This window comes from Rhinolophus sinicus, linkage group LG06 (genome assembly GCF_036562045.2).
Source record: "Rhinolophus sinicus isolate RSC01 linkage group LG06, ASM3656204v1, whole genome shotgun sequence".
NCBI classification, from domain to species: domain Eukaryota; kingdom Metazoa; phylum Chordata; class Mammalia; order Chiroptera; family Rhinolophidae; genus Rhinolophus; species Rhinolophus sinicus.
This window is the reverse complement of record NC_133756.1, coordinates 122,849,082-122,867,548: the sequence shown is the minus strand read 5'-3', so window position 1 is coordinate 122,867,548 and position 18,467 is coordinate 122,849,082. Positions and strand designations below refer to the sequence as shown.

At 45.5% G+C, this 18,467-nt stretch overlaps 1 protein-coding gene across 2 annotated transcripts; it reads right to left on the bottom strand.

Moving 5' to 3' along the window:
* Positions 1-128: 128 nt before the first annotated feature.
* Positions 129-4,839, bottom strand: SMPD1 (sphingomyelin phosphodiesterase 1). Of its 2 annotated transcripts, XM_074335889.1 has the most exons (7): positions 4,737-4,839; positions 4,152-4,634; positions 2,493-3,265; positions 1,753-1,924; positions 1,390-1,466; positions 1,061-1,206; positions 129-910 (listed from the first exon to the last, which is right to left on the bottom strand). In XM_074335889.1, the coding sequence occupies exons 2-7, from the start codon at positions 4,443-4,445 to the stop codon at positions 501-503; spliced, it is 1,872 nt and encodes a 623-aa protein (XP_074191990.1). In that variant the 5' UTR covers positions 4,446-4,634; positions 4,737-4,839; the 3' UTR covers positions 129-500. The 2 variants fall into 2 exon arrangements, with proteins under 2 accessions (XP_074191990.1, XP_019611430.2); XM_019755871.2 differs by lacking the exon at positions 4,737-4,839 and having other exon boundaries at positions 4,152-4,651.
* Positions 4,840-18,467: the final 13,628 nt, after the last annotated feature.

Below are 18,467 nucleotides of genomic sequence, written 5' to 3'. Positions count from 1 at the left end.
GCTGTGTGCCTTCCTGTGCCTGCACCACACCATCACCCCCATTACCCTGATCCCTGTTAGACTCTTGTTCCCAAGGCCCTTGCCCTGCCTGCCTTGAAAGAAGAAATTGGAATAGCCACAGAGAGGGCTGGAGTTCAAGTCTTTCATCTTTATTTTAACAGCCTGGCAGTCAGGCAGCAGCAGCAATAGTGTTCCTGGTTGGCCAGCACGGGCCTGGGGCGACAGCTCCTGTCTGGTCTGACCAGGGCAATGCCAACTGAGACCTCTACTCCATGTCCGTGAAAAGACAGCAGCCCTGGAGTAGGCTAGATGCTGGGTTCAGACAGAGCTGCCAACTCCCCTCCATGTCTTGCCAAACCAGCACCAGGAAAAGAAGAAGGTGCTGTTTCTCCTGTGCACTTGGGGCCCAGGATAAGCTCTTCCACCCACGTTCTTCTCACCACAGTGGCCTTCTGGAGTGTTTGCTCCTTTCCTAAGATGCTCTTTCCCAACTCCGGGTGCTAGCAGAATGGTGGCCGCGGCCGCAGGCTCTGGACATCAGAGAGGCTTGGGTCCGGCACCAGGTGGCGACACAGAGCAGGGCTGTCGGAGCGGGCGGAGAGCTGTGCACACAGAGTAGCGAGGCGGCAGGGCGTGCCACAGGGCTCGGAGGGCGGGTGGCCCTTGTGGTAGAGAAACCAGAAGGTCTGGAATAGCTGCGTGTCGCCACGCATGCGGTATACCAGGTCGTGCCAGGCGGCAGGCAGCGCGTTGGGCAGCCCGTAGGTTTCTCGAGCCCTATAGAGGAGATACCAGTGCGGAGTGGCTCCCGGCTCATTCGCCTGCGTCAGGTTCAGAATGTAGGTCTCGTGGTCCAGGACCACATGAGAGCTCCCGGAGTAGTTGCCATCTATTTGGTAGACCCGATAACCTGAAAGGAGGAAGGGCTTGGCTAGAGAGGGAAGGAGCGAAGGCAACTCCAGGGAGGGGCCTCACATCTCGCACCTTGCTGGCCTGGGCTCCGACCCCACCCCCTTCTTTCCACCAACTTCCCCTATTCCAATAACTGCCATCGCCTCACCAGGATTAAGGCTGATGTAGGTGGTGGCACTGGGCGCCAGGAAGGCTACAGATACCGGACGGCTCAGGGTCTCCTCGTCATAAAAGACTTCAAATTCATCCACATGGGTATGGCCAAAGAACTGACCGGCCACGGTGTTCTCATACCTGGCCGGAAGACACAAATCATGTTCTGAAGAGTCTAGGGAGGGGGGGAAATAGGATGCTTTTTTCTCCACCATATTCAAGTAAGTAGCCTCTTCACCCTGATGGGGCAGCAGGGATAGTCAGAGGCTCAGGGGAATTTCAACCTTCAGACTCTTTAAGCCCACACTCCCACCTCCCTCCTACCTGGCTACAATTCGGTAATAATTCCAGCTCCAGCTCTTCAGGCAGTGTCCTGGGGGGATGTGGCCAATTATATGCACCTGCGGGGAGAGGTAACGATGGTTATCAGGGCAAGGAGCAGTCCAGGCAGCCCTGGCCAGCATAGTTGGTACTCATCTTTCGTTTTCTGGCTGGCATTCCTGACCAGAAAGAGGGGGAGTGAACGAAAGGACCTCTAAGGGGGATAGTGAGCTGAATCCCCAGAGAACTCTGTTGGGAGCACCAAAAAATCAGGTGCTCCAGCTCCAGATAGGAGTCTGCTGGGAAGAGCCAGCTGCTCCCCCACCCCTAGCACCTACACCACCATGTTCCACCACTCTGCCTCACCTTGTCTCCTCGATCCTCAGCAGCCTGAAGCTCCCCCACCAGCCACTGGAGCTGTCCAGCAGGATCTGTGGAGTTGATCAAGAGCCAGAAGTTCTCACGGGAACAAAAATTCATATTGAGAGAGATGAGACGGAGGCCGGGGCATGGGGAAAGGGCATAGAACCCCCCAATTCTGAAACAAAGCGAACATAAGGGGTCAACTCTCGCTCAAAATCCTGGTCCTGCATGCCCAGTCCTGTGCTAGGCATTTGGGTGGAGGACAGAAGCATACAGCACATCATTCCTACCCTCAAGGAGCTCACATTCTAGCTGAAGACCAAGCAGCACTGATGATAGGGCCCAAGTGACTGAGGAGAGCAGTTCAGAGGGCTAAGAGCTCTAGAAGTTCAGGGCAAAGAGAAAAGTGAGCTAGAATGGGAAGCAAATGCACTTGGGGAAGATGATGTGGGCCTGGGTAAGTTGGGAAAAGGTGGGATGTTAAACAGGAGGGGAAGCCATTCTAAAGAAGGCCAACACGAGCAAAGATACAGACTAGGATGGAGAGGGTACGCTGCCAGCCCTGTGAAGGAGGGTGGCTGGAAGTAAGTGTGGAAAGGGAAGGTGGAATCAGATTAGGGAGGGTCATGAGGAGAGCTGAGGACTCCTGCTATAGCAGTCACAGATAATGCCCAGGTTCCCTGCTCCCTTCACTTTCATCCACTTTTCTTTTCCCTTCCTAGGTTTCCGTGGAGCTCAAATACCTGAGGGTGTGAAGGGCTTCAGCAGGCAGCCAGGGCTCCCATGCCTGGGCCATCGCCTCATAGAGCCAACGGGAAGAGTGGTTGCCCTCTATAAAGGGGGGAGGGAAGCCGTTGACAGGTGTGCTCTCGTGATTGCCCACGGCAGGGTACACAGGCACTGGACCCAAGTACTTCTTCACAAGGGCTGTGACGGTGTTCAGGGCTTGCAGCTGGTCCTGACGAGACTGGTGCCACACATTGTGGGCGGGGATGTCTCCCGTCCAGTACACCATATCAAAAGGTCCAGCAGGGCCCAGCCCACTCAACAGGCTCTCCAGAGTCCGCAGGGGCAGGTCACACTTGCTGTACTCGCCCCAGTATCCAGCACCTGGGCGGGAGGGGGGTGGCAGGCCAGAACCCCGGCGGCAACACAGTGGGTCCTCACAGTCAGGGTCTGTGCCCTCCAGGTAGTCCCTATCCCAGTGCAGGTCAGTGAGGAAGAGGATGCGGCTGACAGGGGCACCTGGGGCTGGGGGTTTGGGTGGCTGGGGGGACGGCTTCGGCACAGCAGGCAAAGAGATGTTCCAAGATGAGAAAATGTCCCAGTGGCCACAGGTGGAGCCCAGGAGCAGTCCACAGGCCTCAGATGGGCTCAGTACTGAGCGTCTCCACACCTCGACCATGTCATCCTCAAAGAGCTGGACAGCTGACTGGCACACACTGGGCGGGGCTATCTTCAGCAGCTTGCACAGCTTGATGGCCAGAGAGCCCACCCGGGCCACATTGGGCTCCTTCTGTGGTGGGAAGACCCAGTGGTGAGAGGTCAGAGACAGAGCACAGGGACCAGGCCATCCGCTGGCTACCACCCTTTGGGCCTCCATATCCAAACAGAGGCTGGGCTGGACTTAGCACCACCAAGGTGAAGAGACCTCAGTGCACTCCCTGCCTCCCACAGATACTGTCCTCTGAGTCAGGTAGCACCAGGCCAGTACTTTCTCTTCAGTTCCGTGGCTAGTGGCATTTCAGTCCTTGCTTGCCCAGCTGGCTTTCTCAGGTACTGTCTGCAATGTGCCCTGAAATTTGGGTTGGGCATAATGACAGACTGTCCAGGGTTGGGGACACACAGGGGCAGGACCTCATCTGCCTGGGGGGCTCCACAAAGCTCATCTACCAACTAGCACTCATCATAACCCTATCAGGGTCAAGGCAGCCCCATCTAGTCCCACACCCCTGGGTAGTTCTTAATTCAAGTCCCTTTTAAGTAGCTAAGTACCAGGTTCTCAGGGCTGGACATGCCAAGTGTAAGCAGAGGGGATTCAGTCAGGCAGGTGAGAGTCCCAGCCTCCCCCTTGCTAGCTGTCTGCCCTTGGACTTCACCTTTCTGGGACTATTTCTTTGTAAAATGGAGGTAACAGCTGTAATGTAACCAGCTCACTGGATTAATTTAGCCTATATAAAATGACTAGCACGGTGCTTAGCATAAAATTTTCAGTCTTTCCTTACTTCACAAGGTCACATTGGAGACAGCGGTGGCATGTAGCCACGGGTGTGCCTAAAGGAGATCAAATTCACTAAAGGCTTGTGGATGCCAGCCTCTCCATCAGGCATGCTCTTTGGGACCCCAGCCCCCACCCAGTAGCTCCCCATTGGTAGCTTCACCTCAGCCCCTTTAGTACTCACCTGCAGTCCAAAGTCAATGGCGGTGAACAGGCCTTTGCAGGCTGGGCAAGAGAGGTTCCAAAACCCAAAGATATTCTGGAGCTGGGGCACTGTGCGACTGAAAATGGCGGGATGTTGTTGGGCAGGAAGAGGGTGGGCCCCAGCGGGGGTCCAGAGAACCAGGGAGTCTGGCAGGGCCAGCGCCAGCGCCATCCACAGGAGCCCCAGGCTGGGGCCCCCCCAGGACCTGTTTGATCCCTGCTCCGGGCCTGACCTGGGGTAGCTCCGGCCTGCAGTTACTCCGTGGCGGGACATTGTCCGGCTTCCTAGACCAGGCTGGTCCGCCTGTCCCGGCCCCGCGGGTCTAGAAGGCGCAGGAGGGCGCTAGGGACACCCGATTAGCCTGGTTGTTGTCGGCTGACAGCTCAGCTGACAGCCGCAAAACAGCTCCACCCCTTCCTCTTCCTCTGTCCCCAGCAGCTGTTTGATGCTGAGGCGGGGAGCCTGGACAACACCGCGGAGGCGGAGTGAGCAGGGCTCCACCTGGACCCCGCCCCGGATCCCGCCTCCAATCCCGCCCCCGATCGGGTCCTGACCCTGACGTACCTTGCGGGCCGAGTGTAGGCGCGGAGCCGCTTGCAGTCTCGGTCGAGCGAGGTCGCTGTGACCACCATGCTCCTAGGTGCCTCCTTTCTGCAAACCTGAGCTCAAATTCCTGGAAGCATGGGGTTGTTAAGTCGCAGAACAGCAATGAAAAAATGAAAACGTAAGCTGTTTAACTCCTGGAGTGCTTCTCCAGGATCCACAGCGCTACCAAGTCCTGTGGGTTCTTTCCTTTGAGAATTTCTTCCAAGTAACTCCTTTCCTCATTTCTGTGTGCCTGGTCTCGGATAGACTAATTATGGTATAATAAGAAATATATTTGGTCTTTGTCTCCAGTTCCTGGCACAGAGCTCCTAAAACCCTTTGAATTTCCTGAGTGATAGGAATGTCTTTTGCAAGCCTGTTAAAATCATACCTGAATTTATACTAAGGAGTTGACTTAAGGTGGGGCCTCTAGATAGCCTCAGTATGGGGCTGGTCACTAGAAAGAAAAAGTGATTAGAGGGTGAGAAATTTCAGTCCCACCTCCCAACCTCCATAGAGGGAAGTAGGGCAGAAGATTAAGCTCTCTAAAATCTTTTTGAGAGCTTCCTGTTGGTGAACAGGATGCTGAGAGGACAGTACATCTAAAGAGACCGTGGACATTCCATGACATCCCTCCTCCCTCTATGTCTTGTTCTAGACCATTTGGTTATTCTTGAGTTGTACCCTTTGTAATAAACTGTTAAATATAAGGTGTTTTGTTCCAGCAAAGTAGCAAACCTGAGAAGAGGGTCAGGGAACCCCAGAATTTATAGTTAGTTTGTCAGAAGCACAGGTGGTAACCTGGGACTTGCGACTGGTTTTGGAAATGGGTGAAGGGCAGTCTTGTGGGACTCAACTCTGTAATTTGTGGGATCTTGCAGTAACTCCAGATAGATAGTATCAGAATTTAATTGAATTGTTCTACAACAAGTTGGTTTCAGAGAATTGGAGAATTGGTTGGTGTCAGAGAAAGCATCCCAGAATTGGTGTCAGAAGTAGGATTTGCCAGACTGGCTCTGGCTCATGGAAGCATGTGGTTTGGGAAGAGAAAGGATGAAAGGGTAGAGGATGAGGAACCTTTGATTCTTGGGTGGCCACATGGTCACCTATGGTATGGAACAGCAGCTATGCTGCAATTACTAAAGGTTGACAAATAGAGTGAAGAAATAAAATGGAGTCACTATAGTCAAGCTGCTAAATTACTAAAATCAAGTATGTTGAGGCAGGAGGAAACAATTCTATTCTTTTTTAAAAAGATTTTTATTAAAATATAGCTAACATACAATATTATATTAGTTTCAGGTGTACATCATACTTACTCAACAGTACCCACTGAGCACTATACAGAGTTATCACAACATTATTGATTTTATTCCCTATGCTAAAGAAGTGATAACCATAAGTCCAGCAATCATCTGACACTGTACCACACTATCACAATATTATTGATCTTTTCCCCCCATTTAAAAATTTTCAATTAGAGTTGACATTCAATATTATTTTATATTAGTTTCAAGTGTACAGCATAGTGGGTAGACATGTATATAATTTAGGAAGTGATCCCCCTGGCTAGTACCACCTGACACTATATATAGTTATTACCATATTATTGATTATATTCCCTATACTTTACATCCCCATGACTATTTTGTGACTACCAACTTGTATTTCTTAATCCCTTTACTGTTTTCACCCTGCCCTCAATCCCCCTCCCATCTATCATGCTGATAGATCTAGTACCCATCTGACACCACACATAGTTATTACAATGTTATTGACTATATTCCTTATGCTATACCCTACATCCCCATGAGTACTGTATAACAACCAATTTGTATTTTTGTGTGTGTGTGTCTGTGTGTGTGTGTATTAAATCAAACGTTTATTTTGTTTGCTTGGTAATTTGTATTTCTTAATCTCTTTCCCTTTACACCCACGCCCAACTTCCCTCCCATCTGGCAACCATCAAAATGTTCTCTGTATCTATGAGTTTGTTTCTGTTTCATTTGTTTGTTTATTTTGTTCTTTAGATTTCACTTATAAGTGAAATCATATGACATTGGTCTTTCGCTGGCTGACTTATTACACTCAGCAGTGTAGGTCCATCCATGTTGCTGCAGATGGCAAGATTTCCTTCTTTATTAAGGGTGAGTAATATTCCATTGTATTGTATATATGTACCACCTCTTCTTTATCCATTCATCCATTCAGGCATACCCAGGTTGCCTTCATATCTTAGCTTATGTAAATAATGCTGCAATAGACATATGGATGAGCATGTTCCCTCAAAGTAGCATTTTGGGTTTGTTTGGATAAATACCCAGAAGTGGGGTTACTAGGTCTTTCTTTGTCTCTTGTTATAGTCTTTGTTTTAAAGTCTGTTTTGTCTGGTATAAGTATTGCTTTCCCAACTTTGTTGTTTGTTTGTTTCCACTTTCATGAAATATCTTTTTCCATGCCTTTACTTTCAGTCCGAAGTGTATCTCTTATAGACAGCATATGTAAAGGTCTTGTTTTCTTATCCATTCAGCCCCTCTATCTTTTGATTGGAGCGTTTAATCCGTTTACATCAAAAGTAATTGTTGATAGATATGTAATTATTGCCATTGGATTATTTATATATTTATTATTTTTTTCATCTTAAAGAAGTCCCTCTAAGATTCCTCGTAATACTGGTTTGGTGGTGATGAACTCCTTTAGCTTTTTCTTGTCTAGGAAGTTCTTTATCTCTTCTTTGATTCTAAATGATAGCTTTGCTGGGTAGAATAATCTTGGTTGTAGGTCCTTGCTTTTTATCACTTTGAATATTTCCTGCCAATCCCTCTGGCCTGCAAAGTTTCTGTTGAAAAATCAGCTGACAGTCTTATGGGGGCTCCCTTGTAGGTAACTAATTGCTTTTCTCTTGTTGTTTTTAAGATTCTCTCTTTGTCTTTTTAACCTTTGGCATTTTAATTATGATGTATCTTGGTGTGGGCTTTTTGGGTTCATCTTGTTTGGGACTCTCTGTGCTTCCTGGGCTTGTATATCTATTTCCTTCACCAGGTTAGGGAAGTTTACTGTCATTCTTTCTTCAAATAGGTTTTCAGTTCCCTGCTCTCTCTCTTCTTCTTCTGGTACCTCTATAACGTGTGAATGTTGATATGCTTGATGTGGTTCCACAGGCCCCTTAAACGCTCCTCAATTTTTTGGACTTTTTTCTTTTTGCTGTTCCGATTGGGCGTTTTATGCTATCTTATCTTCTACATCGCTGGTTCAGTCCTTTGCTTCATCTAATCTACTGTTGATTCCCTGTAATGTAGTTTTCATTTCCATTATTGTATTCTTTATTTCTGACTGGTTTGTTTCCACGTTTTCTATTTCCATTTAATGTTTCCTATCTCTTTGTTGAAATTCTTTCTGAGATCATTGAGCATTCTTGTAACCAGTGTTTGGAACTCTGCGTCTTGTAGATTGCTTGTCTCCATTTTGTTTAGTTCTTTTTCTGGAGCTTTGTTCTTTTCTTTTATTTGGGACTTGTTTGTCTCCCATTTTGGCTGCCTCCATGTGTGTGTTAGGTAGGGCTGCTATGTCTCCCAGTCTTAGTAGAGTGGCCTTATGTAGTAGGTGTCCTGTGGGGCTCAGTGGTGCAGTCTTCCTGGTCACTTCAGCCATGCATTCCAGGTGTGTCCCTTGTGTGGGTTATGTGTACCCTCCTCTTGTAGTTGAGCCTTTGTTGCTATTTGCACATCAATGGGAGGGATTGACTCTCATGCTCATTGGTTGTGAGGACTGGTCTTGACTACAGTGGAGGAGTTATGGTGCAGGGGCTGACCCTACAGAGCAGGATCTGCTTCAGCAGGGCTGTGGTGCCTGCGCAATCTACCCCTAGGGTGTGTCATTCTTGGAAGCAGCTGGGTGATGCTTCAGCTTGTTTTGAAGCTGGACAGTGGTGCACCAGCCCCAGGACCACCTTGAAGGGGATCTGCTGCAGGTCAAGTTCAGCCACAGCCCCTGTCCTACACAGGGCTACCTGCAGGAGCCACTAAGAAATCCGCAGATATCTGCCACCTGTACCATGCCTGAAAGTGCCTTGAGAGGCCAAGATGCGAACCAAGGCTGGCTGCCACTAGTGCCAGGCTTAGGGCTGTTCAGCCAGAGAGAGGTACAGTACACGCTCAAACCAGGTGCTGCTTGTCTGGATTCCACAAAACTTTGAGAGACCCTAGGAAAGTCTGCAGCATGAGCCAAGGCAGGTGGTTTGTACAAAAAAGCCACTGGAAGTGGCTTGGGTGTGCCTGAAAGTTGGGTGGGCTGGAGTCTCGAATCACCAGGGCATATTGAATGAACTGCGTTAGCCAGCTTGATGGAGACTCAGATATGAATTTAGTGATTGCCTGCCTATGCATGCTGGGAAGAGGGAGAGCTCAACAAAGAAACAATGGCTTCCACCAGATCCTTCACCCGGAAGTAAGTTCCCCTCCAGCCCCAGTCCCAAGCCGGATGATTCAGTTCCGCACCCTATGTTTCTGTTGCCTGTCCAGCTGCTGCCCCAGTGCTGGAGCTCAGAGCCACTGATTTTGTTGGTGAGTAAGTCCTTGCACGGTCCCTTTGAGAGGAGCAGCTGAGACTCCAGCTGCCCTCCATCTCAGTTATAATCTCCGCTAGTTTTCATAAATAGAAATTATGGGGACTTCTCTCCCAGGAACTGGAACCCTCAGCTGGGGTGATGCTGGGACCTCTCGCTCCTCTGGGGCAGGGGACCTCTACATCCAAGATATCCCTCCGAATTTTTAATGGTCACACTTGGGTGTGGGACCAGTCCGTTCTGTGTCTCTGCCCCTCCTACCAGTCTCTAGATGGCTTCTTCTACGTGTCCTTAGTTGTAGGGCTTCAGTTCAGCAAGATTTTAGGCAATTCTCAATGCTCGTTATTTTGTATTTTAGTTATAATTTTGATTTGGTTATGAGAGAAGGTAAGCACAATGTTTACCTACTGTGCCATCTTGACCAGAACCTTACAATTCTATTCTTATTTTAGCCTGGGAACTTAAACTTTTGAACTTTCTTGTATTGTGTCAATGCCTGGATATACACAAAACCTACAAATAACCCTCTGGTTACCCCTTAAAAGACTAAGAAAAGAATTTTTATGTATCCAGATCACCTGGCACCCATTATCCAGACAATCTGACATCCATTATCTAGACCACTGGTCATCTAGAGGATAACCATCTTGGACCAATTCAGAGGCTAAGAACACAGGACTGGTTCTTCTGTACTTTTTACTATAAGAACACTTTGCTTTTCTTTCTTTTCCAGATCACTCTAGGTATTGCCTAGTTGTGTTTCCAGATGCTTAAGGAAATGGAAACTGTGGGGACAGAGTACCAGAGAGCAGTTTCCAGGCTCTTGGCCTCATGTGGAACGGTGCTGGCTCAGTTATTAGATGGCCATCAGCTGTAATCAGATGTCCATTTGCTGTGGCTGGGTGGCCATCAGCTGTTACCGGTTAGCCATTAGCGACTAAATATTACTGCCATGGCTATGCTAGGGGGTTGGTTGGTTGGCAGAGAAGTGGACAGCGGATTGCAGATCATGGGGATCCTACTTCCTGTGTCTTGCCTGGCCGCCAGCTAGACTGAGGTACTGGGGTACTTGTTGGGGTATTGGTGGATGATTGCTTTTGTGTCTCAACCAGTCGCCAGCGAGAATATAGTGGTATGACTCCCCTATCTATGGCTCTGTTGTTGTTCCTTTTCGGCCTCACCATATCCTGTGTTCTTGTGCAGGGAGCAGGAGCTGAGACCCTGCATGACAGAAACTAATAAGAAAAAAGCAAAATATGTAATTTCTTGTTATTGCTATCTGTAATAACTAAAATGAAAGTAAGAGAGAGTGCTGGGTCGGAACTTGATGCTGGACCAAGTTCCGAATTTGGTCGGTCTAAGCTTTGGCCACTAGTCTCAAAACCACCTCCAAAGGGAAAAATCATGTGGGGACAGCAGAGAGTACCTCTAAGACTCTGGTCGTCAAGAAGGTAGTCCGTGTACGGAGAGACAAAACCAAGAAACCACTGAAACTAGAGGGTATAATGTGAAGGAGTTGTTTTATTTTGAAGATTAGCAGCATCAACTTCCTGCAGAACCTTTACTAAAATGAATTTTGAGGGTGACTAATTTAGGGGCAATATCTTGGCTTTTAAATGCTACAGAACGGAAAAGCATGTTAGGGTTGATACAGGACCCACAGCTCACGTTGGAACAATCACGCTGTCAGATTTTTTTACCATGGACTATACAGCAACCCCTAAAAATGCCAAGTAGAACACTGTAGATGAAGCAGCTGATCTGTTTTGTGTGGAAGCCACATGGGACTGGCTTAATGATGACCTGGATCTTCACCCACTGACTGTACCCATTACCCAGGTCATGGTAAATGTTATGGTTCAGTGGCCCCCTTTTGCATGGGCAGCACTTCGGCATCGTTCTCCCAATGTAACTTTACTGCTGCCGAATCAAGCAACAATCACCTGTGAAACTGCATATTAAATCCATATTTCCAGTCAGAAGCTGAGAACTGATGGGAAAAGGTCTCCCTCTTGTGGATTTTTAAGGAGTACCAGAAGACTAGGAATTTATGCATTGAAGGGCATAGGTCTTGAAGAAGTGGTGTCTTCTGACAGGCAATTCCAACTCAGTGTATTCAGAACCCTGAATGGCAGGAGCAGAGGCTAAGAGGCTGGGCTTTAGGTTCAGACTCCTGGGTTAGAATTCTGACTCTCTGCCACTTACAAGTTGTGTGACCCTGGACAAAGCACATCAGTTTCTGAGCTTCAATTTCTTTCTATGTGACATGGAGATAATAACCATACAGGTTGTTGTGAGGATTCAGTGTGAAAAAGGGTACTTACAGCAGTATATAGTGCAGAAGAAGTCTTAGTATTTGATGCCCCCTCTTTAAGTTGCATCTTCAATCTGTATTGACTATCATTGATTTAATGAGGTCCAGGTCCCAGCTCTCCCTGGCTTCCCATTCCCCATTAACAATGTCCATTGTCAGATGAGAGGAGCTCTGGCTGCGATGAGGTGAAGGCCAAAGGAAAAAACGTGGGAAACTGAAAAATCCTACCCACCCCCCGCCTGCCACTGCCTCCACTTCATGAAGATGTAGGAAGTGTTTATTTGACATATAGACACTTAGTTCCTTCTATTGTCAGGTAATCATACATTCATTCACTCAACACACACACAACTTTCACTGAATTCAACCTCCCTAGAAAAGCCCTATAGTTGTCTATTGTTATTCATGCAGCCTTCAGAGGACCTCACTCTCCCCACCCTAACCTCTTCATCAAACGATTCAGTCAATAAAACTAATTCTTTTCTAAAGAGAGAGGGAGAAATTTTGCATTGAAGAAAAAATATAATTTAGAAATTTCTCTGTATTCTTATACTAGTAACTCAGCAATTCTAACCAATCTGATATGAGCTTCCAGCATCACCTGGAAGTGACAGCCTTAGGGTAGTTTCCCAGGAAGTGATTTGTCTACCCTGAGACCTGAGGAGTGCCTAGAAGCTATAAGACCAATGCCCCCAGCAGAGGGAACTGCTTGCCTGATCCTCTGGCAGAGAAGGGCTGGGTAGGTTCTAGAACTGAGAGACAAGACCCTAGGATTGGAGCCCCAAGAGGAAGTCAGGAGTTGGAGAGTGCTGAGAACTGAGGCTGGTGAGACTAGCATGGCCAGATAAGGAGGATTGCATTAAAGAGTTTAGTCTTAATCCTGAGAGGAATCGTTGCGTTTATTATTAATTTTGTTAATTAATTCATCCAGCCATCCAACCATCCGTTCCCGTGACAAATACTTTTAGAAGTCTACTCTGCATCAAGGGTTTGCCAGGGACCATAATCCACAGAGCTAACTAAGATACCAGCACCTCCCTGAGATCCTCCCTCATGGACCTGTGGGAAGAAACACATATGAAAACACAGACCTATGATAAAGAGCTTTTGATGACATGCTTACTTGGTACTGAAGGGGACGAAGCAAGAAATGATTGATTTCTGGGGAGTATAGGTTAGTGGAGATGAGGAAAAATTTTCCAGAGGGGACCAGTCTTGAAAAATGAGTTAGTATTTGCCTGGAGGACAAGATTAGGAAGAGGTTTCTTCTTATTTCTCAATGCTTGGGATCCACTAATCTTTCAGAACTTATACAACATGCTTCCAGCTTTCTCAAGTTCTTTGCACATGCTGTTCCTCCTACCTAAAAAGATTTTCCCCTTCTTTTCACTTAATTAACTTCTAGTCATTCTTCAGCTCAGTTGTGATTTCTTTGGGGACACTTTCCTTGATCTTGTTAATTCTTTTTTTATTCTTCTTTCCTCTGCCCCTCCTCTCCCTCCTCCTCCTTCTTCCTTCATCATAGTTTTATTTACAGTTATATTTTTACATTTATTTATGTTCATATTTGATTCACGCCTGCCTTGTCCAGTAAACTGTAAGCTTCATGAGGGTAGGGACCATGTCTGGTTTTGCTCCCCATAACATGCCCAGTATTCACTACAATGTCTAGCAATGTCTCAGTAAGAATGGTTCCTTGAATAAATTAGAAATGAGAGCATAAACAAAGGACCAATGAGAGAAGACATTATGCAATAAGGGGAAATACTCAAAAGTTTAGATGAAAGGTACTTTTGAGAGGAGATACGGGGGAGGTGGGTAAGCAGGGACCAGATCTTAAAGAGTTTTGCTATAATCTGGACAACTGAGTCATTACAGGATTTTACTGGGATTTGTCCTGCTAAGCTATGGAGCTTCAGTGAGGATGGCCCAGGAATTTCAGCTGGTAAAATGGTAATATGTGAAGTTAGAGATGATGAATTATGAAAAGTGGGATTGAAGAGGGGCGTTTAGTAGGGGGAATAAATAGAAGAGATATTAAAAAAGAAGCTTCAACAGAACCAGCTCGATCTATGGGGAGAGGTCTCTTGATGTCTGCTAAGTAGCCACCTCATTTCCATAAGTAAACAAGTGAAAAAAGTGAATACTTAAATTACAGACACCAGGGTTTTTGGTTTAGTGGATAAACAGATGGAGCACATGTGTAGGTGTTGGATTGAAACAAGAAAGGAGATACAGCTTCCTCTGAGACTGAAAGTAGTATACTTCTGTTGATGTAAGAAACATCCAAACTGTAGAGAATTTTCATGAGTTTATTTGAACCAAAGCTGACGACAATTGCCCAGGAGCAAGATTACAAGTGCTCCAGAGAATGACAGTTTTTCAGTTCCTTATAAGCATCTGAAATTAAGGAGGGACCATAAAGAAGATTACATGAAGGTGGGAGAAAGCAAGGTGGAGTTGGCTTACAGGATAGTTAAGATTATGTGCCCTCTTGAGGGTGGTTACCTTTGAGGGTATTACTTCTGGCATTTCAAAGGTGTGTTAACCTCGATGCACAAGAACAACAGGGCTGTCTTAAAAACCTTTCACTAAAGAAATTTGTAGGCCTGGGGCGTGACTATCACCATGAGCTTTCAGTTAGGAATATATGGTTTATTACAGCACCCCTCCTTTGTTCACACTTCAGATTCATGTTTGGATCTGGACGAGGAAGAGGACCGAAGATGTGAGGATTTCAAAGTCCCCATGATCTCTGTCAGGTAGGAATTGAGGTCACGCAGGCCTTAGTCTAGGTTGCCTCCTCCCCCTAATTTCTTGTCATTCAGGTTTCAGTTTAGCCACTTCAAACCACACAGAGGTTTGCTCTACTCACAGCACACCCATCAGGAGACAATTAATCAAAGTCTTCCCCACTAGACCAATAGTGAGGGGGGCAGAGACCTTCAGTTTCACCATTTTATCCTCAATCCCTGGCATGGTGCTTAGGGCATAGTAAAGGCTCACTGTTTATTTGTTCAGAGAGAAAGGAGTGGGGCTGAGGTAGGGGTCTGGGGGAGAACTTTGACAGTATAGAGATGAGGAGAGCTGGGAAGAATGTAAAGAGAAACAACTAATATTATTGACAAGTAAGTCTGGGAGTCTAGATATTAGAAAGAGGAAAACAAATCTCAAACCTGAGAAAAGGTGAAATCATATGCTATTGCACTAATAAACAACCATAATAGACTAAGTGGAAAAGAACTTTGTTGTTTGATCTGATTAACAGCCCCTTTTTGAAAGACAGACTTGAACCCTATCAGCTGACTATTAGACTTGTGGTGATGAGCCTAATTACTTTAAACCAGCCATATTTTTCTTGTATCTAATCTAACAATTTTATCTACATATCTCCTTTTCCCCAGTAAAACCTACTTCCCCCAAAGAAATTTTTTCAACTGGGTTTCTTGGAAGCTTAGCTCCCTTGAGGGGAAGTTTGAAATAAACTTTAACCCTTGCTTGAAATCTTCTTGTCTGATCAGTTGCTTTAAGAAATGCATTGCTTTGCTTTGTGTAATACCACCCACACTTTTTGTTACAGCACTGTAACAACCGCATCTTGGAGATGGGAGGGTGAATAGGAAGGCTTTCAATTTTTTTATGTCCAGTTTTCTTAAAACTGAAAATTAATATATACACATGTTAATATTTTTTTCAAGTACTTTAAAGAATATACTTTAAATAGAGAATGCTTCCTTACTACCCCAAACTTCTGAGCCTTTCTCTAGAGAGAACCATGACTTCTCTTTTGTGTGTTTTCAGAATGTTTCTACCATAGGGTGTATGTGTGTGTGTGTGTGTGTGTGTGTGTGTGTGTGTGTGTAACAGATGGTGAATTACACTTCTGATATCTCATTTTGACAAAAGCTCGAAGCTTTGGTAATACACATAACCAAAAGATTACTTAAAAGTTGGCTGAACAGATCCTTTGACCCCTACCCTAACATGTAATTTCAGTCTATATAAATAAAGTCTTAAAAATTCTATAAAAGTTAAAGCATAGGGAGTAAGTGCTATGGTTTTCTAAGTATGTGTATGTTTGCATATATGTGTGTGTGTAGGAGGACACCAAAAGAACTACTCAGAATGATTGGGAATCTGGTATTTTTCTTGCGAAGAAAGGCTTGGGGAGTTGCAAAAACTTATACACAATGCAATCCCAATTCAGCTACTAGAGCAAAGGGTTGTGAAAGAGTTCTTGAAAGAGCTTGACATGTGATGCAGAGTTTGCTGCCTCCTTTCCACTATATAATTTTCAAGCAGGAGGCCGGCTGGAGCAGCCTTCAATGTTACAGCAAGGAGAGAAAGAAGCAATGGGGTTGTCTGCATGATGATAGCTTGATGTGGCAAAGTCAAGTGGAAGTCACAGAAGAGAACTTAATGTGAAGGAATCTTGTCCAAGGGGATAGTTGGTACTAGCAATAAGAAACTATAGAATGTACTTCAGTGGAGAGGAAATGAGGAGGCAGGGTCTCAGGAGATCAGCAGAAGGGTGCATACCCCTTCCTGCCCATTTCTTTCTCCATCTCACAGGTCAGAAAACTACAGTACTGAGATCCCTTACTGGGCCTCTGATATCCACAAATGTTCCAGGAGACAGCCAAATCCAGATACCGCTAAACAGAGGTTATCAAGAGCTCAGTTATAATATGCTAGTGCCACACATAGAAACTCACATCCGAAGAGCCAGTCGCAGGAAGTGAAAGGTGGATGAAAAATGAAATAGTTGTCCACATCGTTTTTCATTATTACAAGTTCTCAAACCACAGAACTGGCCTGAGCTGGAAGTGCAAGGCTGGTAGGGTCAATTTTGAATTGGAAATGTTTTGTATTTTGATTTAGGCAGAACTGAATCATTTTATTACATAGAAAGGAGTTTAGTTTTAATTACTAATGTGAGACTGTTTTTCTATCTGAAAATGACCACAGGATCTGCTTGAGACGTCATGGGAGGGGTGGTGTGAAAAGCACACACAATACAGAATGTGTGAAGATTGTGGTTGGAAAGAAAATTGAGGGCCTATTTGTACCGCACTGAATTGAGTTCACTCAATAAGTCCATTACATGTACATTTATAGCCAACAATACAAAATACACAAAGAAAAAAACCTGCTTTTTCTTTCTTTATTTTTTTTCACTTAGCCAAGAGTCTTTTTATATCAACTTGCAGAAAGCTAACTTCTCGGTAGTCCCAGGGAGCCAGTTAATGACATGGCTTCTCGCTGGATTCGGCATGGAGGGTAAATGTCCAGAGGCAGATGGGAATCCAGGTACTGTACACCAGCCTCACATAGGTCCTCAGTGCTGCCTGGCATTTTTTCTGCTGTTCTCTAGTCAGCTTGCCCTGTCTTTTTCTACAGTAACTGTCTTGTAACTTTGCAAATCTTCTCATATCTCTGATTCCTCTGTCCCCACACCACCCAGTCTCATTTAAGGATTTTGCCTTCCGTTTCATAGATAATTTAGGAGCCACTAGACAGAAACATCCTGTCCTTGTTATAACAAATTAAAAGCCTTGTGTCTGTAGCCATCTTCTCCCTTTTCCCTCCTGTTACATCATAGTAGCCACAGCAAACACTTATATAGCACCGTACTGTGTGCGTTACTCTTAAACTCTTTTACAGATGAGGAAACTCAAGTGCAGAGAGGTTAAATAATTTGCCTAAGATCACACAGCTAGTAGTTGGTGGAGCCCAGTTCTGACTAGAGTAAGTGTTTCTCCTGCCAAGGGCCAATAGTTTCATATTGCTCTCTATCTCTTCCCACTCATTCTACACAGGGGTCTCACTGTATTAGTTATTCTCCTCTCTTACTTAGTATTAAGTTATGTGGTGAGTGAAAACTGAAAATAACAGCAGCTTTAAACAAGGTCAACACTTACTCCTCCCCTCACATAGACATAGCCCACCCAGGACCTGTAAGACAATACTATGATCACCAGGAACCCAGGCCCCTTTTGTTTTGCTCATCATCCTCAAAATGTGGCTTCCACCTTGTGGCCCATGCTTCACCGTAACATCATATTCTGGCCAGCAGAAAGAAGGAATGGGCAGAAGAAGGGCAGCAGGCAGGCCTCTTCCCTTAAGGGCACTGCCTGGAAGTTGCACACATTTTTTGTCTTTATTTCCATGGCTAGACTTGGGTGTGTTATTTTGATGAGCTGCAAGGTTAAATGGAGAAATTCTATTTTTGTTCCAGGAGGCTGTTTGCTCAGCTAAAATTCATAGATTCAACTACCATAGAATATGGGAGAATGGCTATTCTCAATAATAATATCAGCTATACTTTCCTTCTGTGACACCTTGAGCTTATTCTACTTAATTTGAAAATTGAATTGACACTCCATCTTTAAAAATTAAAGTGAAGCAAACCAACACAAAAAAGTGCAATCCCCTCTTTACCTAACCTGATCTCCACTAGCTATCCTCATTTTTCTGCTCTTTGAAACAGGGAATGTCTCAAAAGAGCTGTCTCCACTTCCTCGCCTATTTGTCCTTCAAAACACTCTAATCTCATCTTGATCCAACCATCTACCAAAACAGTTAAGACACCTATGACCTCCACATTAACAGAGCAAATGGATACTTTTCAGTTTTTGTTTTCTGGATCTGCCAGTAGAACTGGACACATTTGATTATTCTCTCTGTCTTCATGTGCTCTCTTCTTTCTGTTTCTCTGACACCTCAGTTTTGGCTTTCCTCATTTTTTTTTCTTATTTTTTTTCTTTTTTTTTTCTTTGGTCTGTTCCTTCTCAGGACCCTTTGCAGTTTCTTCTCCTCTAACTACTCTCCA